Source organism: Callorhinchus milii, unplaced genomic scaffold (assembly GCF_018977255.1).
Source record: "Callorhinchus milii isolate IMCB2004 unplaced genomic scaffold, IMCB_Cmil_1.0 Scaffold27, whole genome shotgun sequence".
Taxonomy (NCBI): domain Eukaryota; kingdom Metazoa; phylum Chordata; class Chondrichthyes; order Chimaeriformes; family Callorhinchidae; genus Callorhinchus; species Callorhinchus milii.
Genome location: NW_024704768.1, coordinates 178,935 through 205,344, shown reverse-complemented (window position 1 = coordinate 205,344; position 26,410 = coordinate 178,935). Strand labels below are relative to the sequence as shown.

Here is a 26,410-nt window from a genome sequence, read left to right as displayed (position 1 = left end):
ATAATAAAAACATTTATTTCGTTATTTAACTCAGAACAACCTGACATATGAGACATGATCAGTACATTTACAACAAATTGCTTTACAACGCTCTACTGTAGCTGGAGTACAGCGGGGAGGGAGATAGCCACAATAAAGGTAAAGAAAGATCGGTCTAGTCTCTTCCCAAGGAGTGTTTACCTGTCCAAACCTGATGGACAAACCGTCTGGCACATAAAAAAAAATTGAAATGTTAATAATTAAATTAAATTCTTTTCACTCTGCAAGTTTTCAACCCAAAACACAAAAATATATAAATCATCTCATTCATCAGGTTATTCTGAATGGCCACTTTCAGCGACTTGCCTCAAGGTGGCAACATTTACACTGGATGCGTATAAGCACAGATGTGTTTTTAATATTAACTTCCTCAACCAGGGCGGCTCAACCAGACTTGTCTCCCACCAGATGTATGAGGCCGTCAGTGCTCATGGACTTGGGTCTCTCCAACGGGAAGCCTAAGGCTCGGCTCCAGATAAGCTGTGCCAACACGCCCAGCGCTCTGGAGACGCCAAACAACACCGTGTAGTAATTCATTTCTTTCATTCCATAATACTGCAAGAGAAAAGTACCCCATTAATGCAGATACCCACACAACACGCCATATTATATATATATATATACATACACACACACACACACACACACACACAGAGTCCTCTAGCTCAGTGGTTAGAGCACTTGCCTCGCAAGCGAGTGGATTTAGGTTCAATTCCTGGCAGAGCGAAATGTTGGGCAAGTTTCCTTACTCCACATGCCTGTTTACCAGCAGTAAATAGTCCCTGGTTGTTAAGTCAATTGTTGGATTGCTTTTCCGGGGATTAATAATTCTTTCAAAAAAATAATAAATTGGTCACTCAATCCACGACTGTGCAATTGGTTGCTGGTTTCGCCCACCAAAAAAAATACAGTATATTCTGTAAAGTGAATACAACAGTACGCTAGTGGTTGGGGACACAATACCTCAGAAGCATCACTAGAAGCACGAGCTACATTTACAGATGTGGACCTGGTGCAATCCAAATTTGAGGGTGGCTCAGGCCAGTAAACGCATTTATGAAACAGCTGATACTAAAATGGGAAAAAGATCCAGGAAAAGGATAAATGAATGTGACCATTAGGCCTGGGGCTCTCACCTGCAATAACACACCGCTATGCGCATCCACGTTGGGCCACGGGTTCTTGGCTTTGCCCTGATCGAGGAGAACTTTGGGTACAATCTTGTAGAGTTGGGAGACGAGCTTAAACAAAGGGTCATTGGGCAGGTGTTTCAGGGCAAACTCCCTCTGGCAGGTGTAGCGGGGATCAGTCTTCCTCAGAACAGCATGGCCGTAACCAGGAACCACCTGAAACAAAGGCACCAAGCACTCAGAGGTCAATCAGCAGCAGCCAAAGACCAACTGGCCTGACATTGGGCCATACTGAAGCGAGGCCGAGCACTCTGATTCCTCCCTCTGTGTGCCACATGGAGAACGGCACAGAAACCAAGCTTCACCACAGCCACTGCAGCTCAGGAGCAGAGCAGGTCAGCATTTGTGCGCTTTCCTCTGTGGCAGCGCAGTGAAGATCAGCACCTCAGCCGAGCAGCATATTGCAAACGCACCGGTGCCTGGAGTGCCAGCATGCCACCCACGTCCTTGCGCCCGCCTGGCTCAGGGGTCAGGTGAGTGTTCTCGCTTGTCTGAACAGGGCTCTGAGAAGTGCCTCCTCATCTTTGCAGCATGGCATGCACTCAGTCCTGCCTCCACGTTGCTTTTCGAAGCGTAAGCTTCTAATAAAATCACAAGTGTAAACAGATAAACCTGCATCAGCAGCCAAGCCACTACACTGCATAGCACAGCTCCTTTAACACCACTGCCAGTCTAGCAGCAAGCCGTGGGGTTCCGTAGCCCTTTCTTGGGAGACTGTCTGTAGACTCTGGGGTGAAGACGGACAACACTGGAGCCAAAGGAGACAGTGAAGTTTTGAGCGCGCGCACACACATGCACGCACACACAGGTATGACATTATCCATTGTGCAGATCAGATACGTAGAGTAACGAGTAGAGAAAGGCCACAAGCCAATCAAGTCCCCTCTCCGATCCAAATCAACCCCCCCAACTCTAAATCAACTTCAGTCAGTCTGTCAGGGAGGTGAGAACCAGAGCAAAAAAATCACAGAAACCAGGGGAAAAAATACCGTGGAGAATTGCTGCCTGTCTACTGCTCCTGGAGTGGGCTGGCCCGGTACCAACACAAGAGGTAGTAACTGATCCCTACACCCTGACATAGCGCTGGTACCAATATTAGCCAACAGCCCATGAGCAGCTGCTGACCCATTCCGGCACTCACTGACCTCTGTGGAGACCAGGTGATACATCATGTCATGGTGGCAGATCACCATTTACCCTCTGTAGATTGGAGTCAAAGTGAGTGACTAAAAGGCAGTGAGTGCACAGATAGGTCCCTGCTGCAGAATCCACAACGAAAGGAGGGGAGGAGGGGACACAGAGGCCAGACTGCTGACTTGGGCCCCATGTGCTCATGATGTTGGCATTCAGAGTTTGCTCAGTGTTTACACTTACTCTGCCAGAATTCAGTGTGTTCCAAATGAAATCCCTCAGTTGTTCATCGGACACCTCTCCACCGAGCTCCTTCTGAAGGTTGGTCAGCCATACCAGCACTTCCTACAGGCGAGAGGAAGACAGATATAAAATCGCTTTACTCCATGAATGAGTACTGCCACCTGACCCCGTTATCATCGGTTTTGGAGGAAAATCAAAATCAACCCAAGTCATTGTAAATTTGCAAAATAAAAGTGACCCCCGGGTCTGACTTCCGGGTCATTGGGTCACTGCGGAGGTGATAATGGCTGGCCAGCAGTGAGGTGGAGTACACAATCCGTTAAATAACTGCCGTTAAAGGGGTCGGACTGATTCGCAACAATCTGTGCAGGAACTATATCAACCCTGCCTGGGAACAACAACAGGGAAGTTACTTAATGCCAAGCCTCAGACGGCAGATACATACAATGATCTGGTGACCACTCTGAATACAGCAGCAATTCCAGTTCCCAATGTCGTGATAGATCTGGATTTCACCAGCAGAGAGAGCGAGAGAGAGAGAGACCGTGTTCCTCTCCTGCCAGAAATTCCACCTGTGGCGCGAAATCGTGCAAATTTCTTAAATTCTGCCTAAATTCGGAAGCCTTTTCTCCTCAGCGCTTGAAAAGATAATGTTTCCAAATTGAGAAAGTAAGAATTCTGCAAATCCCTTTGGAACGCGTTCTTGCTTTCCATTACCTGATTTGCAAGTCCATGAAGAGGTCCAGCCAGTCCGTTCATTGCAGCTCCAAAGCACAGGTAGGGGTCGGAGAGAGCGCTACCCACGAGATGGCTGGTGTGAGCACTGACATTCCCACCCTCATGATCACTAGTGGGAGAATTAAACCAACAACAATCAAAGATAGTGTCACAGATTTAAGTTAATACTTCACCCGACCAGTGTTATCACATCCCTGAATCCTCACTAATGTGGATCTGTTTGGCTCAGTTGGAAGCACTCCCGCCTCTGGGCAGGAGATTATGGGTTCATACCCCATGTTCCTGAGTCCAGGCTGAGGCACTGAGGGAGCTCTGCACTGTCAGAACTGATGAAATAATAAACTGAGATCCCACCTGTACTATTCAGGTGGGCGTTACAAAGCACACGGCTCTTTAAATGATTCTCAAGAGGTGAACGTTTCCCATAGCATTTTGGCCAACAATGAACCAAGCATTAACATTAAACATTTTTTAATGTGACTTGATATATCAGGCGCTATAGCAAATGCAAGAATTATTATAATAATCACACATGCTTGAAGAGTTTGTGGTATTCTGCAGGGGGCTCTCACACCAGGAAGGAGGGGGTTAAGGCACTGACCTGTGAATAGTGAGGTAAAGTCTCATAAGCTCAGTAAACTGTGGTTCAGTGTAGCCCAGCATGTTAGTAAAGTTGTGAGACCAATCCAGCTTAGAATCAATAGCTCCAATACTGCTGCCTTCTCTGTACAGGTTCCGATAGATCTTAGCTGCCACACAGGGCAGTTTAGCAATCAGATCCATTGAATCTTCATATATAAACTGAAAGGGAAAGACAATTCAAACTGCAAGTCAACATCTCACTATGTTGGGATCAGGTCCAATCTCAAGCCCTTTCAATAAACATTAGGTGTAATTTTTCACACTCATCTTTACTCTTCCTGTGCACCATATCCCTATGGGCCAATGTGCTCACAACTCAAACAATAACAACAACAACAAGATTCCATTTATAAAGCGCCTTTCACGTCAGGAGGACGTCCCAAGGCGCTGCACAGTTGGGTCATGACCCGAGCATTGGGGGGAAATGGTCAGGGTGAGGGGAGGGAAGGGAGGGAGAGAGGAGGGGGGAAATGGTCAGGGTGAGGGGAGGGAAGGGAGGGAGCGAGGAGGGGGAAGAGAGTCGAGAGGGGAGCTGAAGGCATGGTCAAAGAGAAAGATTTTGAGACCGGCCTTGAAGGAGGAAAGGGAGGAAGCGGCGAAGGCACTGGGGGAATGGAGTTCCAGAGCCTGGGGGCTGAGAGGCTGAAGGCCCGACCACCGATGGTAGGGTGGTTGGGGCGGGGGACGTGGAGCAGACCGGAGCCAGAGGAACGGAGGGTACGGGCAGGTAGGTAGGGGGATAGTAGGTTGGAGAGGTAGGAGGGAGCAAGGCCGTGAATGGCCTTGTAGGTGAGGATGAGGATCTTGAAATCAAAGTCACAACTCAAGTAAGTTCTAGTGACTCTTCTGCCTTCTTGTATTTGCACAATTAGAACAAGTTGCTATGGTTCAATACTGGATAACAAGCTCCCAAAGGCTAATACAGATTGTCGGACAGTGGGATTTTATTCCTGAAATCTTCATGTTGCCGTCAACAGTTCTGGGATTCACACTGGGCAGAATAATGCAAAAATGAGTCTTGTAAATATTACATAGGTTATAAAGTGATTAACGCCATTTTCTGGACATACAGCACAGATAGACGCCAACAACAACAAAATTACATGTGTATCACACCTTTCACATCAGGAGGATTTCCCAAGACGCTGGACAATCAATGTTTCGGATCCGAGCTGGGGGTTGGGATTGGGTAGGGTGGAGGGCCGGGGGGAGAAGGAGGGTGATCGAAGGCACAGTCACAGAGGAGCAGTCAGTCCCACTTCTTGACTCATTCCCCATAATTCATATATTTTCTTTCCAAGTATTTATCTAATTACCTTTTAATAGCTACAACAGATTCTGCTTTCAACCAACAGATTTGGTGGAGCATTCCATATTTTAATAGCGCTTGGTAAAATATTTTAAAATGTCTTTACCTCTCCCTTAGTTGTTTTGTTTAATAATCGTAAATTTATGCGCTCTAGCAAGTGGTCGACTGTTGTTACAAGTGATAAAATTGGGCCAGAGGAAAACACGACAGACACAGCAGTGGAATGAAGCAACTGTGCACGAGTCTCATATCCCGGCAGCCATTGGTGTATCTGAGCGCAAGCTTAACAAATGCACAGGAGTTCCAGGCAGGCAGACACTGTAGAAAGCCTGTCCTCATCTTCACTCTCCTGCCCTGGGGTTAGTCTAAGAAGATGATAAGCGCTCTGAGATGCTACCCTGCGTGGAGGGTGCTACGTAAGTACAAGTTGTTGTTGCTGTCGTAGCTACAACGGAACCTGGCTTCACTGCACGTCGAGCAGGTGTCCAGGTGTAAGGCAGGGCTGCATGTCATGAACCACAAACGCTGTTCGACAGTAGCCGCCGTATGCAATGTAAGGAATATTATAGTGGAAGTTGTACATGTGGTAAGGAGCTGATTGGAGGTAAGCAAAGTCAATACAGAACATTCAATGTGGGAAACTAACAAACGACACAATCGTCTTACCTCCCAGTACTTGGCCTTGTTGACTCCCTCAGCGTAGGCGCGAGCGAAGCTGCTCTCGCTGTTGAGTGCCGTGACGGCTGCACTGAGCTGAGACATGGGATGCAAGTTGTTGGGGAAGTTGTCCAGCATGGTGACCACATGGGAGGGCAGCGCGGCACGCTTTGCCCATTCTGTAGACAGCCAGGCCACCTGCACAAGAGGAAACACTTGGGCTTTAAAACATTCTGAAGGAAACGCAGACCTTATGGAGCTGCTCCCACAGACAAGTCAAAGTCCCCTAAGGAACCATTCCCGAAAGAAACAAATGATGTGGTTTCCTGAGAGCCATTGCCTCAACAACACAAATTTACTACAACAACAAGATTCCATTTATAGAGCGCCTTTCACGTCGGGAGGACGTCCCAAAGCGCTGGACAGTTGGGTCAGGACCCGAGCAGGGGGGGAAATGGTCAAGGGTGAGGGGAGGGAAGGGAGGGAGCGAGGAGGGGGGAAATGGTGAGGGGAGGGAAGGGAGGGGGCAAGCAGGGGGTAGAGAGTCGAGAGTGGAGCTGAAGGCTCGGTCAAAGAGAATGGTCTTGAGACCGGCCTTGAAGGAGGAAAAGGAGGAAGCAGCGAAGGCACTGGGGGATGGAGTTCCAGAGCCTAGGGGCTGAGAGGCTGAAGACCCGGCCACCGATGGTAGGGCGGTTGGGGCGGGGGATGTGGAGCAGACCGGAGCCAGAGGAACGGAGGGTACGGGCAGGTAAGTAGGGGGATAGTAGGTCGGAGAGAGCGAGGCCGTGAATGGCCTTGTAGGTGAGGATGAGGATCTTGAATTCGATCCTCTGGAGGATGGGGAGCCAGTGGAGGCGAGCGAGGGTGGGAGTGATGTGGTCCCGAAGCCTGGTGCGGGACAGTACACGAGCTGCAGAGTTCTGAATGACCTGCAGTGTGGAGGGAGGGCTGGGAAGGCCGGCGAGGAGAGAGTTCCCATAGTCCAGCCTTGAGGTGATAAAGGCGTGGACCAGAGTTTCAGCCGCGTGAGGGGTGAGGTAGTGCCATAGTCTGGCGATATTCCGGAGGTGATGGAAGGCAGTGCCAGTTGTGATGCGGATATGAGGGAGAAAGGACAGCTCAGGGTCGAAGAGAACCCCGAGGTTCCTGATGGCTTTGAGAGGTGGAGAGTGCGGCCTTGGATGCTGATGCTGTCAGCGCCTGAGGTGCGGAGGCGCTGACGTGAGCCAATCAGGAGGGCCTCAGTTTTACGCACGTTGAGCTGAAGAAAGTTGTAAGGAGAACAATCCCAGTTTCTCTGGGCTCTTAACATAACTAAAGTCCCTCACCCCTGGTACTATTCTTGTAAATCTTCTCTGCACCCTCTCCAAAGCCCTGACTTCCTTCCTAAAGTGTGGTGCCCAGAATTGGCCTAGACTTTTTTGAGCCCACACTGTGTGTACAACAACAACAAGATTCCATTTGTAGAGCGCCTTTCACGTCGGGAGGACGTCCCAAGGCATTGGACAGTTGGGTCACGTTGAGCTGAAGAAAGTTGTCTCTCGTCCAGGACTCAATGTCGGACAGGGAGGCTGTCAGGACATTGGGGGTCGTGGAGTTGAGGGTAGAGGAGGAAAGGTAGAGTTGGGTGTCATCCGCATACATGTGGAAGTTAACCCCATGTCTGCGGATGATGTCACCAAGGGGGAGCATATAGAGGGTGAAGAGGAGGGGACCGAGGACAGAGCCCTGAGGGACACCGCACGAGACAGTGCGGGGGGGAGGAGAAGCCGTTCGTAGAAAAAAAATGAAGACGGTGGGAGAGGTACGACCTAAACCACTCAAGGACAGGGCCTTGAAGGTTGAGGTGGGAGGACAAGCGGTGGAGGAGGATAGCGTGGTCGACCGTATCGAATGCTGCCGATAGGTCGAGGAGGACGAGGAGGCAGAGGGAGCCCTGGTCGCAGATGGTCAGGATGTCATTGGTGACCTTGACCAGGGCAGTTTCTGTGCTATGGGCAGCACGGAAACCCGACTGAAGGGGTTCGAAACAGCGCAGCTGGGAGGCGACAACTCTTTCAAGGACCTTGGACAGGAAGGGGAGGTTGGAGATGGGCCAGAGATTGATAGCTGCGACGCATCAAGGGAGGGTTTTTTCAAAGTGGGAGTGATGATGGCAGTTTTTAGGGGAATGGGAACAGAGCCAGAGGAGAGGGACAGGTTGATGATGTCTGTGATAAGTGGGGCAAGGAGGTGGAGCTGGGAGATAAGGAGTGGAGTGGGGATGGGGTCAAGGGAGCAGGTGGTGGGTTTCAGGGATAGGATGAGTTTGGTGACAGAGGGTGGGGAAACGGGTACGAAGGTGTGTAGGGGAGGATGGGTAGGAGTCGGAGTGTGGGAGGGAAGGGGTGGGTGGAAGTTGGAGGGGAAGTGACCGCGGAGCGGATTCCCTTGATTTGGATTCAAGGAAATCCAGCATCTCCTCGCAGTGAAGGTTGGAGGAGATGACCTGCGCGGGGTGGTGGGGGGGACGGAGGAGTCGGGATGTGGTAGAAAACAGAAGCCTGGGGTTGTTCTTCGCCTCCAGGATTATCCTGGAGTAGAAGGACGACTTGGCCGAGGCTAGAGTGGAGCGGTAGATTTTGAGGAGGTCCAGCCAGATTTGTCGGTGGACCGTTAGGCCAGATTTGAGGCAGGTGCGTTCAGCGGCCCGCACCTGGCTCTTCAGTGAGCGGAGGTGGGTGGTGAACCAGGGGGAGGAGCGAGAGTAGGAGACAGTACGGGAGGTGATGGGGGCAAGAGTGTCGAGTGTGGAGGAGAGGGTGTTGTGGAGGAGGGTGAGAGGAGAAGAGGGGTCAGTGAGGGTTGAAGGCCAGAGGGAGAGGAGTTCAGAGGACTCCAAGGCAGAGGTTAGGGATTGTGGGGGTAACTTCTTCCAGGGGCGGTAGAAGATGGTGGTGGATCTGGTGGAGGTGGGTGGAGGTGGTGAAGGAGATGAAGTGGTGATCGGAGACGGCCTTGTCGGTAATGGTGATATCCAAGACACTGAGGCCCCGGATGATCACCAAATCGAGTGGGTGGCTGTGACTGTGAGTGGGGAGTTGATGTGGAGGGAGAGGTTGAGCGAGGAGAGCAGGGAAGAGAAGTCTGAGGAGATGGAGCAGGAGGGGGTGAAGTGCAGGTTGAAGTCGCCCAGGATGATGAGGCGATCAGAGCAGAGGCAGAGAGATGTAAGAGTGTAGAAATATCAGAGATGAAGGTGGGAGAGGTTTTAGGGGGCCGGTAGAGGAGGAGGATTTTGAGTGAGAGGAAGGAGGGGTGGGAGAGGGTGAGGTGCTCGAAAGAGGGGAAAGAGCCAGAGGAGTAGGGGGATAGGGCAAGTGGTGTCCTTGAGATAAGGGCTACACCACCGCCACGGCGGTTGGGGCGAGGGATGTGGTGGGAGGTGTAGCCGGGTGGCGTGGCCTCCGTGAGGGGGAAGGTGTCGCCTGGGGTGAGCCAGGTTTCCGTTAAGGCCATAATGTCAACGCTCTCATCAAGGATGAGATCGTTGATGACCAGGGCCTTGTTACAGAGGGAGCGGACATTTTGTAGTCCGATGTGGAGGGAGCGGTTGACAGAAGGCTGTGTGGGGAGGGAGGGGGTCCAGGTTGTGGAGCAGGGGTGGGGGAATGGGGATGAGGGAGGAGAGGTTGGCTCCCCGGGTCTGTGTCCGGGGTGGCTGGCGAGTGTAGTGGGGAATGGGGCAGTTGGTGTGGCTGCTGCTGGACAGCCAACGCCGAGTGCCACGGTGAGCCCGGTGGAGGGTTCCCAGGCTGGAACAGAGAGAGGTTGTAGGAGGGTCAAGTGGGGATAGAAGGCGAGAGGGACGGAGAGAGAGGAGGACAGAGCGGGAGAGATGCAGAGGGGGGAGGATTTGGGGGGAGAGAGGAGAGGGTAAGGGGGCTCAGGTCAGATCGGCAGCCATAGTGCGCATGCGGGGACCGGGAGCGAGCGGTTAGGTGAATGGCATTAGCCCATAGGCTGGGGCTGGGGCAGCCAACCCAACAGGACCATGGTGGGCCCTGATGCAAGCCCGGGGGGGGGGGCACAGAGGTTTTTTGTTTTTTGTTGCGCGCGCACACTCCTGAAACTAAACTATGATGTCAGCGGTTCCCCCACACCGCCCCCACAGACCCCACCCCCTTCCTCCCTAGCTGAACTCCCTGCCGCCTCATGCTTTATTACCTGAGAAGGTAAGCCCAGGCTCCCCCTCCCCTACTATTTCTAGATTCTCAGCCATTTTGGAGGTGGAGGTAAAGAGGAACTCCCCACTATTACCTGCATTATATGCCCAGAGGAGGGGACAGAATTCGGATTTGTCACATGTACAACCACTTCCCATTACCTGTTCTGGAGTGGGGATTTGTCCGGTCACAAGCAACCAGAAGAGCCCTTCAGGAAGAGGTTCATCTCCACCTGGGCCCTTAGGTAAAACCTTCTGACACTCTGGTATGCTATACCCACGGAAACGAATACCCTAGCAACAGATAATATATAAAAATTAAGATGCACGCATTTAACAAGTTCCCATTTGCAATGTAGCCCCAAGCCCCAACACCTTCTCAACACCCTCCCTGATCCCAACTCCCTCCGCGCCCCCCCCCCACCCCTGGGTCCTAATCCCTCACTGTTCAGCGCCTTGGGAAGTTCTCCCGACCTGAAGGGCGCTTTACAAATGTAGTTTTGTATTGAATTGTGAAGGAGATGTGAAACCAAGATATTGGACTTATATGAATTTGGGAGGGTAGCCAAATTCTGTTCACATAGAACACAGGAACTGATGAAGGGTCGTGGACCTGAAACGTCGACTCACTTTCCTTTCTCCAATAGATGCTGCCTGACCTGCTGAGTGTTCCCAGCCACTTCTGTTTTTGTTTTCAGATTTCCAGCCTCTGCAGCATTTTGTGTTTTGTTTATATTCACACATTGCCCAGGTTTGCCCAAACACGACATACCCTTTATACAAGGGCATAGTTAAGCTTGATCAATTATTTCCTGGGTGTCTTTGTGATATTGCTATGTGCAAATACATGGTTGCATTCCCCTACACTATTATTAGGCTTTACGTAAGACTCCACAAAGAGCTTCAAGTCATTTTGATGTGATAATGTTCTGGAAATAAATTACTAAGGATCATTAAGTAAATGGAGATCACCCAATGGTTTAGCAGCATGAGGCACACAGAGTGGAATCCTTTCTCACACAGAGCAAACCGGAGGGCAACCAGCATGTTCAGCACAAATGTTTTTAAGCCGCTTACCTCATCTGGGTCCAGCACTGATGTTTCATATACCAGGCCCTTCATTCCTCTCATGCCTCCGTACATCTGATACAAAACATTGATCAGTTACTAGTTGTAAACAACAACTTGCATTCATAAAGTGTCCATCAAGCAAGGTAGTGTCCCGGAGCGCTTGACAGTGGTGGAGTCTGACACCAAGCTAGGGGGAGAGGGGACCAAGAGCACGATCAAAAACGAAGGTCGTCAGGTGAGATTTGAAAGTGAGGAGGGAGGGGGCAAGGCGGAGGTATTGAGGGAGAATTCCAGAGTTACATTTTAGCGCCTTTCATGTCGGGAGGGCAGCCCAAGGCCAAAATAACTTTCTATACCTACTGCCTATGTATAGCAACATGCCCATGCAGATGGTCAATTACTATTGAGACAGTTATTTAGACGATTACTATTTAGCAACATGGCTCCGGGAAATTGGGACGATTCTCATCACCGGCTGACGGAAGCTGAAACAAGACGTACCATGTCCACGTTGATCTGTCCAATAACGGTTTTGCCATATTGTTGTTTGAAGGCTTTAATGCGGGTTTGTTCTTTGGGTATGAGATCTGCAAGAACGTCCTTCAGATTCTGTGCGCGAGGAGGAAATGATTTCCATATAAAAACATAGTGATATAGAATGCATTGTTGCTGCTTCTAAGGTTTGAAGGTAAAATTAGTACTTATAATTCTTGATGCAAAATAAATGACTGGTTGTTGGGAGTACTGTATCCAGGTCTGATTTCCGCAGTATAAGGTTATTGCCACCAACTACTGCAGTCGATACCCCAAATGGTTAATTGGAGATCAACAGAAACAGACCCTTTCAGCAGACAGGGACCATTATAGCCTTTTGTCAGTGATAATGTCACCAGTTTTACTATTTTCCAGTTCTTTCCCCCAAATCCCTGAACAGAACTCACAAAGCTTGAGCCCAAGAAAGAAAAACGTGCTATTTTCAAGCAGTGTTTTAATTTGCATTAAATTTGCATAAAAACACAAAGGGATTAATTTGATAACACAACAGTAAAGTTAATCCACTGAATGATACAATCCTGGATACTCACAGTGGATGAGCTGGTATTCCTTGCAGCAACTACTATGAACGTAGCATTCTGCAAATGACAGAAAGGGAGGTTTAGACCAACGGTTAATGGCATCACAGTATAAAATTACACTGGCTTCAGGTTGCACTGACTCGAGCAAAGCTCTACAGAGACTGCCCGGTATTCAGCTGCTACAGTAAATAATCTTCCTTGGGGTTTTCTTACCTTCCTATAGAGAAATATTTCTCCTGCTTTCAGCCCGAAGAATAAAACTAAAGTGACAAAGGTGTAATGAGTCTGTGGCCATGCCACACAACTAAGGAACATGGCATAAATCCCATTTTTACTATTGTTATTCTATGGATTGACTGGATTGTCAGACACCTAGTGCCGGGTGAGGGATTGGGAGGAGAAGATAGATGGGGGAGAGCAGTTCAGAAGTAGAATGCCGCCCGCATTCTCACCCGCACCAAACTTTGTTCCCCCATTACTCCAATCCTGGCCAAACTCTACTGGTTCCTGTCACAGAGTGAATCGACTTCAAGATCCTCACTCGAGTGTTTAAATCCCTCCATTCCTTGCCTCCCCATCTCTCTAACCTTCTCTCTCCCCACAGCAGTACCCGCTGCCTCCGCTCTACTGGGTCCGGCATCGTCCGTGTCCCCCAGAACGTTCCCTCCACCATTGGTGGCCGTGCCTTCAGCCACTATGCCCCAAAACATTGGAACTCCCTCCCTCAACCCCTTCGCCTCGCCCCCTCCTTCTCCATCTTCAGGTCACGCCTGAAGACCTTCCTCTTTGACTGTGCCTACGATCATCTTGATCGTGCAGTCCTGTAGCTCAGTGGTTAGAGCACTCGACTTGCAAGCGAGACACCTGGGTTCAATTCTAGGCAGCGCGAAACCGTGAGCAAGTTTCCTTACTCCACACACCTAATAATAATCCCTCCAAAACAAAACAATGAATTGGTCATTTTCAACCCACGGCTGTTTATGGGACACTCACTGCTGTGCGCAATTGGCTGCCGCGTTTCACCCACAAATATACAGTCAATTCACTTTACAGTCTATTCTGTGAAGCGTTTTGAGACGTCGAGAAGACGTGAAAAGCGCTATATCAAATGCAAGGATTATTATTATTATATATCTTCCCCTTCCCCCGGCTCAGCCTTGGGCTCTGCCATTGTTAAGCTCTGAGACCCCGCCTGGCGTGGAGGGCGCTGTATAAGTGCAAGTTGTTGTTGTTGTAGAATCAACAGCACTTAAACTGAAATTAAACATTGATTCTACACAAATGACACTGAATCAATAGCAGCAGTGTGACGAATAGAACTGGGGCAATAATCACACATTTCCACCCTATCCACAACAACAACAACTTGGATTTATATAGCGCCCTCCACGCCGGACGGCATCTCAGAGCGTTTCACAGCAACGGATCCCGAGACCGAGCTGGGGGGAGGGGGAGGAGCCGGGGGGAGGGGGAGGAAGGTGACCAAAGGTGCGGCCGAAAAGAAAGGTCTTCAGCAGAGACCTGAAAGTGGGAAGGGAGGGAGCGAGACGAAGGGAGTGAGGAAGGCAGTTCCAGAGCCTCGGGGCACAGGGGCTGAAGGCACGGCCGCCGAGGGTGGAGCGGAGGACTCGGGGGACAAGGAGGAGGCCAGACCCGGAGGAACAAAGGCAACGGGTACTGTGCTGAGGAGAGAGGAGGTCAGAGAGGTCGGGGGGTGCAGAGGAGTGCAGGGACTTGAATACGAGGGTGAGGATCTTGAAGTCGATCCTCTCTGGGACAGGAGTCAGTGCAGTCTGGCCAGGACTGGGGGGATCGGGGAGCGGAGTTTGGCACGGGTGAGAATGCGGGCGGCAGTTTTGTATGACCTGGATTTTATCAATGTAGTGGACGGGAGACCGGCGCGGAGGGCGTTAGAGTAGTCCAGCCGAGAGGTGACAAAGGCATGGACCAGGGTTTCAGCAGCTTTTGGAGTGAGGTATTGGCGGAGATGGGCGATGCGTCGGAGGTGGAAGAAGGCGGTGCTGGTGAGGGACTGGATGTGGGGAAGGAAGGATAATTAGGGGTCGAACCTGATGCCAAGGTTGCGTACGGGTTTGGAGAGTTTTAGGGAGAGGTCGGGTAGGTGAGGAGGTGAGAGCCGTGAGATTTTAGACGTTGACGAGAGCCAAAAGTATGGCTTCCGTCTTGTCAACATTCAGTTGAAGGAAATCTGTGCTCATTCAGCCCCTGAGGTCTGACAGGCAGCTGACAGAACACCAGGGGACTGGGGGTCGCAAAGAGAGGTGGAAAAATAGAGTCGGGTGTCGTCTGCATACATGTGGAATTGTACCCCACGTCTGCGGATGACATCCCCAAGAGGGAGCATATAGATCAGAAAGAGGAGGGGCCAAGGATGGATCCTTGGGGTACCCGCAGGTGACCAGGTGAGAGAGAGAGGAGAAGCCGTTTGTGCAGATGTACTGCTGGCGGTTTGTGAGGTAGGACTCGACCAGGCGAGTGCGGTCCCACTGAGGTGGAGGGCAGAGGAAAGGTGATGGAGGAGGATGGGGTGATCGACTGTGTCGAATGTGGCAGAGAGGTCCAGGAGGACAAGGAGGCAGAGGGAGCCCTGGTCACAGATAGAGCGGATGTCATTTGTGACTTTCACAAGTGCAGTCTCTGTACTGTGGGCGGAAACCGGACTGGAGGGGTTTGAAGAGGGAGTGGGAGGAGAGGTGTGCGCGGAGTTGATTGGCAACAACGCGCTCTAGAACTTTTGAGAGGAAGGGCCGGTTAGAAATAGGGCAGTAATGGCTGGGGTTTGAGGGATCTAGGGAGAGTTATTTTCAGAGGGGAGTGATGACAGCAGTTTTGAGGGAGGCAGGGACTGATCCAGAGGGACTGGTTGATGACGTCAGCCACTAGTGGGCAGAGGAGGGGGAGCTTGGTGACCAGTAAGTTGGTGGGGTGGGGGTCAAGGCAGCAGGTGGTGGGTTTCATGGAGGTGATGGTGGGTGAGAGGGAGGAGGGAGAGATGGGGAGGAAGGAATGTAGGATAGGGGTGGTGGTAGGAACAGATGATGAAGAAGGTGAGGGGGACAGAGAGTGCGTGGTGGTAGGTGACAAGGGGCAGTGGGTGAGGCTGCCTGGCGGATGTTAAGTATTTTAGATGAAAAGAAGCCCATGACCTCCTCGCACTTGGCATTTGATATGAAGATTGAGGAGGCCTGAGGGAGGGCACGGAGGAGGTAGTGGGTGGTGGAAAAAAGGATTTTAGGGTTGTGTTTAGCCTCCAAGATGATGTTGGAGGTGAAGGCCGTTTTTGCGTGTGTCAAAGAACTACGGTAGCCGTGGAGATGCTCGAGCCACAGTTGGCGGTGGACTGTCAGGCAGTTTTCCGTCATCTGCGCTTGAGCAGCCGGGTTTGGGTTTTTAGGCGGCGGAGATGGTTGTTGTACCGGGGGATCGGGTGGGTTTGGAGATGGTTCTGGATTTCAGGGGGACGAGGGAGTTGAAGGTGGAGGAGAGGCGATCATGGAGCAGCTGGACAGCTGCTTCAGGATCGCTGCGGGTGGAAGGCCAGAGGGATAGAATGTTTGATGATGAGAAGGCCTTTGTGAGGGTCTCAGGGGGTAGCCTTTTCCAAGTGCGTTAGAGGATGGTTGACGGCTTGGTGGAGGAGAGAAGGATGTGAGGAGAAGGAGATGAAAAAGTGGTCCGAGATGGCCTTGTCCACTATGCTGAGGTCGGAAATGTCAAGGCCATGGGTGATGACGAGGTCAAGTGCATGACCACAGTTGTGGGTGGGTGAATTTATATGAACCCATAACCAATGGGAGAGTAGGTGGGTCACAATTTACCCATAAACCAAACCCATTGTAAGTCTTGCACCACAGATTGTGCAAGACACCTGAATGTTGGAGATGTTGTTATAGGTGGTGGAATGCATACATGTGGAACATAACTTGGGAAGCAAGGCGAGAATAAAACTGGAAGGAGAAAGAGGCTCTACTCTTCCAGCCCACAGTCCTTTCATCTAATGTGGTCAAGCATTGGGTTCAGGCCTCAGTGATGCCCAAAAGCCACTTTTGACTGGGAATCACTCAGTCTCTACTCAGCTCCACCAAGAACAGGTTTGGGAAGTCAGAATCTAGCATTCCTCTCCATGCTCCTCACACATGTTTGTGACAGACGCAAATAAAAACCGACAATCTTCTTTTCTGGTATAATGGACATGTATTATATTATTTATCTTCGCAGCAACAAAAAGCTTTGGTTTGTAATTATCAGCATTTAAAATGCTAACAATAACAGATTTTGTGAAGCGGGTTAGCTTGAAACATTTATATACTCAAAACACAGGCTCTAGATCTGCTGCCAGACAGACGACACAGCAAATTGTACAAGGCAGTAGTGGGTCTGACTGAAGCCCTGGTGTCACCTTGTGTCGAGAACAAGGACACTGCGTGCGTTCCTGCAGCTCCCGGCCCTGATAATATCAGATGCTTACCTACAGTGCAGTCACTGGGCAGTGCACAGACAGCACAATGATCCTTGCAAAACCTGTGGTGCAAGATTTTCAATGGATGCTGTTTCTGGGAAGCATCTGTGATGCAATCAAGACCACTGGAATTTTATAATACTGTAAATGTAATTTGACTTTGTCAGACATGATCAATAAAACACTGTAGGTAAACACTGAGGCAGCACATGCTGCAGTGATGATAAGGACAGGAACATGACCCCAAACCCCCACCCACCCCCATCACACGTCCCTGTTTGGAGGGAAAGCTCTGAATAGCATTTAATGACTCATTTGGAACAAGGCATTGCAGCTGGCATTTCGGGCATCATCCTATGATTTCAATACAGGTATTTAATGAAATTCAGCTTCATACAGCTGTGCTTAACAAACAACAAGCCATGCTTACTGGTGACTCCCTGGTCTGCAGCTTGAATTATCTGACAAAGAGGTTACTTTAAAGTGTAGTGAATGTTATTTAGGTATCATCTTGATGAGCACGATCTTCCTACCATCAATGTATTTGTGAAACACTGAGCCCTCGGTGAAGGAGTTCTCCTCCATAGGCCCAGCAGCCTGGTTTCTGTGCTCTGTGATTCTGAAAGTTATCACTTCATAGAATCATAGAATTATTCAGCACAGAAGGAGGCCATTCGGCCCATCGTGTCTATGCTGCTCTTTAAAAAGAGCTTCCAAATCAACCCCACTCCCCCGCGCTCTCCCCACAGCCCTGATCAACCCCACTCTCTCCTCATAGCCCCGATCAACCCCACTCTCTCCCCATAGCCCCGATCAACCCCACTCTCTCCCCATAGCCCTGATCAACCCCACTCCCCCGCGCTCTCCCCATAGCCCTGCAAACTTGTCCTCCACAAATAATTATCTAAAACTTGTTTAAATCTGCAGAAATTAATATATTCTCTGACTGGAACGACTGTCAAAAATAAAGAAATCTCCACTGCACATCAGAAAAGACTGATTATTAAAGGGAAGATTATATCAAACTAAGTGTCATGGTTTCAGGAAACGTTTAGATTTCAATCTCCAAATCAAGCCATAATCTGAGTACAAACCATTGAAATATAAATGGTCAGTTTATATAAAAGCAGGTTAGACAAGGACACATGCTTTCCTTTTCATTTAGAATCCTGGACTCCGGTCAAGTATTTAATTCATAATCTTGTTAAACCAATGTTAAGTGTAATAAGTTATCCAATGTTTTTTTGGCAGGTCTCTCAAATTTATGTTTACATTTACAGCAATGAAAGAGCGATAAAGGATTTTAGCTCTGATACCACAGGTCTGTGGACTGAATGTTCCGCAAATTAATAATCAAAGCCTTTCTTAACTTTCTTACATTTGTCACCCAAATGCTCTCCCCACCGACAGAATAGGCTGACACACATGCTCTCTGCCAATATAGCACTTGATCTAGATAGGCAGATAAGTGCAAGTCATGCAAGTCAACCTGGAATCTGCTTCCCTTCTAGGAAAGTACAACACACCTGGACACCAGCTTTGTGCCCAGGACCATAGAGGACATCAAGGCTGAGCTCAATCTTGTCCTCACCCAACACCCACTCGGAGGGGGGAATCAGTGATCAATCTGGCTGGTTTTCAAGCAGAGGCAAATAGAAGCTCTGACTTTTGGGAGTCGAATTTTAAACTTGATACTTAAAGACACCTCAACAACAAGAACTAGAGTAGACCATTCACAACCACAAGACCATTGCAGGCTAGAGGCACTTAAGATATTTACAACCTCAGGACTTATGCGAACATGGGAGGTAAAGTACAATCAGAACGAGTGAGGGGTCATGACCTGAAGAATCACTCTATCATCTTCCAATGCCATCAGGTAATGCTGCTCGGATGGCACACAGATAACTTTAGGCCTTCATGATTCGATAATAGGAGCACAGCTCATTTCAAGAGAATTAAAAATAGGAAACTGAATCTCTGGTTCAAACCGACTCCATTCTGGACTGAACACTGAATAAATAAGAACATCGCTACCCAATGCAACCTCAGCATCGAAGCTTTGTTCATCTTGTATTTTAATGTTTTAATAGTAATTACAGATACTGTAGAAGGAAAGCTGGTTGGACCCACCCAGAGTCTGTGGAAGTTGAATGAACTGCTCAACGCACTGCTCTCTCTCTATAGATGTATCTTCAGATTCCTTAACGTGGTCTCTCACTACCTCCTAAAACACTTCTGCTTATAATCCTTGCATTGATGTAGCGCTTTTCACATCTTCTAGACATCTCAAAGCGCTTCACAGAATATGCTGTAAAGTGATTTGACCGTATATTTGTGGGAATGCGGCAGCCAATTGCACACAGCAGCGTCCCACACACAATTGTGGATTGAAAATGAACAATTTATTATTGTTCTGTTTTGGAGGGATTATTCTTCATGTCTCCTCCAGATATGACAGCATTTCCAAATTCACAATTCTTATACATTGAAGATATTACTTGACCTATTTTTAAACATATGTACTTATGCTTCTGTCTCAAAACGACAAGAATAATTTCAAGTATAAGCAAGACTGAGCACTTCTGGGTTGGGGCTGAGATAATCTAACCAATAGACCAATATAAGTGAGGTTTGTGCAGTTGCGGAGCCCTGTAGCTCAGTAGTTTAGAGCACTTGCCTCGCTAGCGAGAGTCCGAGGTTCGATTCCCTGGTAGGGCGAAAGCTTGGGGAAGTTTCCTTACTCCACAAACCTCTGTTTACCTAGCAGTAAATAGGAACCCGGTTGTTAGTCGATTGGCGGATCCCTTTTCCGGGGATAATAATTCCTTCAAAAATAATAATAATAAATTGATCACTTTAATCCATTACTGCTGTGCGCAATTGGCTGCTGCGTTTCACCCCCCAAAAAATACAGTCAATTCACTTTACAGTATATTCTGTGAAGCGCTTTGAGACGTCTAGAAGACGTAATAAGGTGCTATATCAAATGCAAGGATTATTATTATTATTAATAACAGTAGGTGGCAATGTTTCTGCATTGCAATAAAGACAAAGCTGTTCAGGTTACACAACAGCTGGCTGAAGTGATGTGGCAAAGAGAAATTAATCTCTCACACTGAATAGGATTTGCTTTTGTGTGGTCACACCAGTTTTCTGATGCATCATCACAAGTGTGAGCAGCTGCTTATTGGCTGGATGTGCCACACATCTCACATAATAATAATAATCCTTGCATTTGATATAGCGCTTTTCACGTCGGGAGGACGTCCCAAAGCGCTTCACAGAAATTTCACTGTAAAGTGAATTGACTGTATATTTGTGGGCGAACGCGGCAGCCAATTGCGCACAGCAATGTCCCACAAACAGTTGTAAATTGAAAATGACCAATTTATTATTGTTTTTGGTTTTGGAGGGATTATTATTAGGCTCTGTGTGGAGTAAGGAAACTTGCCCAAGGTTTCGCCCTCTGCCTGGAATTGAACTCAGGTCTCTCGCTTGCAAAGCGAGTGCTCTAACCACTGAGCTACAGGCACATGAAACATTAAATCAAAGTCCTGGCAGCCCATTGAACAACATGTATGTAGCGCCCTTCATGCGGGTTAGAGTCCCAGAGCGCTTGACAGTGGCGGAGTCTGACACCGAGCCGGGGGAAGGAGGGGGTATGTGATTGTAAGCACGATCAAAAAGGAAGATCTTTAGGTGGAATTTGAAAGACGGGAAAAGGTGGAGGGATCGAGGGAGAGAGTTTCAGAGTTTCGAGGCTGAAGGCAGAGCCACTGATCGTGGAGTGCAGGAGACGAGGGTCAAACAGAAGGCTGGAGCCAGCCGAGCGGAGGCAGCGGGTGGTGGAGTGGGGGGCAAGCAGATTGGATAGGTACGGCTGTGCGAGGGCATGAAGGGATTCGAAAACACGTGAGAGAATCTTAAAATCAATCCGTTTGGTAATTGGGAGCCAGTGGAGCAAGGACTGATATAATGGGGGCATGGAGTTTTGTGCGGGTGAGCATCCGGGCGGCGGAATATTGAATTAATTGAATTTTTTGTATAGTGGAGGCTGGGGAGACCAGCGAGTAGGGGATTGGAATAGTCCAGCTGGGACTTGATGAAGGAGTGGACAAGGGTTTCGGCTGCGTTGGTTGCGAGGTAATAATAATAATAATCCTTGCATTTGATATAGCGCTTTTCACGTCAGGAGGACGGCCCAAAGCGCTTCACAGAACACACTGTAAAGTGAATTGACTATATTTGTGGGCGAACGCGGCAGCCAATTGCGCACAGCAATGTCCTACACACAGTCGTAGATTGAAAATGACCAATTTATTATTGTTTTTGGTTTTGGAGGGATTATTATGTGTGGAGTAAGGAAACTTGCCCAAGGTTTCGCCCTCTGCCTGGAATTGAACTCAGGTCTCTCACTTGCAAAGCGAGTGCTCTAACCACTGAGCTACAGGACTACACAAAGGTAAGGATGGAGGCGGGCGAATAGATCTAAAACATCTATTCAGGTAGAGGTTATAGATCCCGTGACAATATTAGAAAAGAGAAGGGAATTTTTCCTTGTGCTCTGATCAACAAATCCTTAAGGTGAATTGGCCATTCCTTCCTGGCTTTTTGTAGGTCCTTGCAATAACTAACAAATATATGCTCCCAATACTTGATAGCGATTATGAAGCTCTTTGAAATGTTTGAATATTACATCTTGTACTAGGATTACATGGGATTAGTTACAGTTTATACAAAACATTTCCTTCCTTTTTTTTCCCTTTTCAAGATAGCAATGATTATAGCAATCCTAAACCAGATAATACAACAACAAAATTACATTTGTATAGTGCCTTTCACGTCGGGAGGACATCCCAAGGCACTGGACAGACAGAGTTTCAGACTTGAGCTGGGGGTCGGGGAGGGTGTAGGCCAGGTGGGTGGGGGGGAGCAACGAGATCGAAAGCAGAGGGTCTTGAGATGGGTCTTGAAGGTGGCAAGGGAGAGGGCAAGGCGGAGGGACTGCGGGATGGAGTTCCAGAGGGTGCGGGCAGAGTGGCAGAAGGCCCGTTTGCCAATAGTGGGGCGAGCGAGGCGGGGGACATGAAGCATGCCATAACCCGCTGAGCGGAGGGAGCGAGCAGGATGGTGGGGGATTAGGCGGTCGCAGAGGTAGGGGGGAGCAAGACCATAGAGGATCCTCCAAGGTGAGGACCAGGATCTTGAATTGTATCCTCTGTGTGATGGGAAGCGAGTGGAGTCGGGTGAGAATGGGGAAGATGGGGCCACGGAGTTTGGTGCAGGAGAGGACACAGGCTGCAGAGTTCTGGATGATCTGCAGCCTGTGGAGGGAGGAATTGGGGAGGCCGACAAGCATGGAGTTTGCAAAGTCAAGCCTTGATGTAATGAAGGTGTGTATGAGGGTTTCAGCGGCCTGCGGTGTGAGACAGTGGCGGAGCCAGGTGATGTTGTGGAGGTGGGGGAAGGAAGAGAGGGTCATGACACAGATCTGGGGTAGAAAGGTTAGTCAAACAAGACCCAAGGTTTGGGACTGGCTTAGCAAGGTGGAGTGAGGAGCCATGGATGGTGATGCTGTCAACGCCTGAGGTGAGGAGGTGCTGACGGGAGACAATCAGGAGCCTCGGTCTGGTTGATGTTCAACTGGAGAAACTTAGCTCTCATCCAGGGCTTGATGTCTGACAGACATTCTGTCAGGACAGAAGTGGGTCCTGGAGTCAAGGGTGGAGGCAGAGAGGTACCATCAGAGAGGTACCAGAGAGGGTGTCATCCGCATACATATGGAAGTTGACCCCATGTCTGCGGATGACATCACCAAGAGGGAGCATATAGATGTTGAAGAGGAGGGGTGAAGGACAGAGCCCTGAGGAACATCGCATGAGACGGTGAGGGGGCTAGAGGAGAGGCCGTTTGTGGAGATGAAAACCCTATTAGTGTTCATCCCAAAGGCAATTTTCTCTCCAGAGCCTCTCAGCAAAACACTTGCTTAAACAGTAGCTTTAAACAAATCCGCACACAATGCTTTCCAGCATAGCAACCCCTGAGGTCTTACTTTACTTAAAACTTTTCATGATCAAAAATATGGGACGCTTTCAGAGCCTCTAAGTGTGTTTCTGAAAAACTGAGATTCACCAAAACCCTGAGCTGGACATCACTGCCTTACAAAACCACTAGAGAGGACCTATCAAAAATAGCATGAGAAACTGACCGAGCCACATTTATTTGTGCACGTCCATTGGGGGAAAATTGTACAGTTAAAGCTGAACCACCCCCATCCATAGAAAGACTAAACAGAAAAGATGACCTAGCAAAGTAAGCCACAAAAAACAGGAGATAGACAAAGGCAATGCTGGGAGGAAAGTAACAAAAATGTGTAATGCGAGCGATCAGAGAACAGGAGGAAAAGTATATCCTGTATGCAGAGGATTAGAAAGACCAGCATCCTCAGTTTTCAGCTATCCCAACAGTGTAGGGAAATGAGAGGGGAGGATGTGCAAGACCCAGACCGCTCTCTGACAACTGTGATAGTTGATCAACTTGTGTCTGTTCTGGTGGTGCAGGCGCACACTATATCCTGAGCAATATTTCACCCTCATCTGTATTCAGTGGCTCATCTCATTGCTGCTTTGTGCTTGGGACAAATTGGCGCAATTGGCATAAATTATTTGCTACACTTGCATATGTAACAGCCGATACATTTCATAGTCACTCATTTTGCTAAGCAGTTTTGTGTTTGTTCATAGCTATCTTTACAAATATTGCAAGAGTTTCCTCAAAAGATTTTCTCAAAACATTGGAAATATTACATTTATAACTAGAAAAGGCATTTTCCCTCAACAAGCAACAAAAACTGTAAATCCGTTAAACTTCCTAATTTTCTGCAGTCCTAACTTTATACGCATTTATGTAAAACTGATGATCAAGAAATCCAACCAACAAGAGTAAATAGTGTTAAATGAAATGTACAGGTTTGATAATTTGGAGTCCTGTAGCTCAGTGGTTAGAGCACTCGCTTTGCAAGTGAGAGACCTGAGTTCAATTCCAGGCAGAGGGCGAAACCTCGGGCAAGTTTCCTTACTCCACACAGAGCCTAATAATATTCCCTCCAAAACGAAAATAATAATAAATTGGTCATTTTCAATCTACGACTGTTTGTGGGACGCTGCTCTGCGCAATTGGCTGCCGCGTTCGCCCACAAATATACAGTCAATTCACTTTACAGTATATTCTGTGAAGCGCTTTGGGACGTCCTCCCGACGTGAAAAGCGCTATATCAAATGCAAAGGTTATTATTATTATTGCACCAGAAACGGAATTTAAAGTGAAGCTAATACTCAATACATAAAGTGTCACCCCTTAGCTAAATGCAGCAAATTCAAAAAGGATCTGGATATCAATTAGCCAGCTAAAAAAAATGCAAAATGGATTTTTATGATAATCTTTGATAGAACATAAGCTGAATAGTACAATGTGTTGGAGCAGAAATTGATCTCAAGTGTCTCAAAGCAGATTGGGTGCCCACCTGTCAGTAGTTTGGGGATAGCAAAATGTGAAGGGCTGAGGCTGCAGAGAAATCAGTGATTAATTTCCAAAGTGCAAAATGCTAACAGCCAATCTGAATCCTGCTAAATTACTGCATTCTACCTGCACGAATCAGTATAAATTACTCATCCAAATGTCATGCAAATCCAAATTATCACTTGAAAGTAAGCTTGAAAAGCAGGGCGAGAGGACACAAATGAAAATTAATGAATAGTACATTTAGAACTAGAATTTTTTTTCACACAGCAACTTGCATTTATATAGCACCTTTAGCCACCAACCCAAAGGAAAGAATGGACTCATTGGGGCTATTTCAGTATGGTAAAATGCATAAAAAAATACTAGAATTGGACTATATATACAAGAATGTTGAGCTGCAACCCTGTTACTTTTTATATTACAATATATATACATAATCCTTGGATTTGATATAGCACTTTTCACATCTTCTAGACGTCTCAAAGGGCTTCACAGAATATACGTAAAGTGAATTGAATGTATGTTTGTGGGCAAAATGGGGCAGCCAATTGGGCACAGTGGCATTCCACAAACAGTTGTGGTTTGGGTTTTTTTTCATGAGGGATTATTATCAGGGTGTGTGGAGTAAGGAAACTTTTTAAGGAAACGCTTGTGAGGTGAGTGCTCTAACCACTGAGCTACAGGACTCCATGGGTATTCTAGGGAATCCTGTCTGCAAGCCTGTGAATTTTGCTTGTGAACCCTCTTCAGAGCTAAAAGGAAAAAGCGGATTGATTCATTGTATTCCCCCCACACAAAACAAGGAGGCACCCACAAATAACTCCCCTGTTTTCTTCTCCCCTCTCTGTCCAACCAATCTGTCAGTAAGGTGACATTTAAAAAATGAGCCACCAAACGGAAGATTTAAGATCGCCCACAAAATATACAGTCAATTCACTTTACAGTGTATCCTGTGAGGCGCTTTGAGACGTCTGGAAGATTTGATAAGGCGCTGTATCCGATACAAGGATTATTATATAGTGTTCTGTATAATAAAAAAGAATCAGATGCTGACAGCCAACCACAAAATACGCTGGGAGAGGATCCTGCAGGGAATTCCGGAATGTGTCATTGACTTGGAGCTTCCTGACGAGAGAGAGGACAAAGCCTTCCCTCGAGAAACGGGAGATTTCCATAAAGGACAAACTCTACCCCTTGAAGGAGAGGCTGAGAACCTTGGGATGACCCTCAAGAGAAACCAGACATGTCTGTCACGGCACCGGGTCACACGGTGAGGAGCCACGGGACGGCCAGGGCAGAGCACGAGTGGAGGAAAGGCGACCCGAGGCGCTGGTCTCCCTCCCGCCTCCACCCCCCCACAACCCAGCAACGGCCGCGCGGCCACAGCTCCATAGTAACAGGCGTGTGTGGCCTAGGCCCCGGGGTGAAGCCTGCAGCTGGCGCTCGAGAGTGTGCTTCGCCTCTCCCCTCACAGTTCCCGGGCCGGGCGGGGCCGGGCGCCGCTCCCCCGGCGGGCGGGCGGGCGGGCACTCACCTTGCTGCTGCCGAGGAGCCTGGCGGCCGCTCTGTGGGCTACGAGCAGAGACATGGCGGCGGCGGTGCTGCTCCGACTCGCGAAGGTTGAAAGGTCTCCGGGCGGCAGCTCGAGCGGACGTCACTGCGTCACCGCGGAGCGGACGTCACCGGGGAACGTTCCTGGTCCCGCCCTCCACCTCCCATTGGCTGCTCTCCGCCGCCCACAGGGGCTCGGAGCCCCGAGGTCCCGCCTTCCGAGCTCCGCCATTGGCTACTCACACTGGGCCGCCAATCTGCCGCCTCCGCCATTCCGATTGGTCGCTTGTCTTGTCACTCATAGGCTCCTGTCAGGAGGCTCCACCTCCTGATTTCCCGGGTATCTGTTGTGTATATTTGTATCTAAACTGCTTTCACACAACAACAACAACAACATGATCTGGTGTAAGGCCTTTCACAACAACAACAACAACATGATCTGGTGTAAGGCCTTTCACAACAACAACAACAACATGATCTGGTGTAAGGCCTTTCACAACAACAACAACAACATGATCTGGTGTAAGGCCTTTCACAACAACAACAACAACA

The 26,410-nt window shown here is 48.7% G+C and overlaps 1 protein-coding gene across 1 annotated transcript; it reads right to left on the bottom strand.

Annotated features, from left to right (window-relative positions):
* cs (citrate synthase) lies at positions 1–25,926 on the bottom strand. The gene is given in 11 exon segments (NM_001293009.1): positions 1–594; positions 1,176–1,385; positions 2,604–2,705; positions 3,321–3,450; positions 3,943–4,142; positions 5,959–6,147; positions 10,319–10,450; positions 11,234–11,299; positions 11,729–11,836; positions 12,313–12,360; positions 25,842–25,926. Coding segments are annotated over 11 exon segments (1,410 nt in total). The 5' UTR covers positions 25,896–25,926; the 3' UTR covers positions 1–423.
* Between the last annotated feature and the right edge of the window lie 484 nt (positions 25,927–26,410).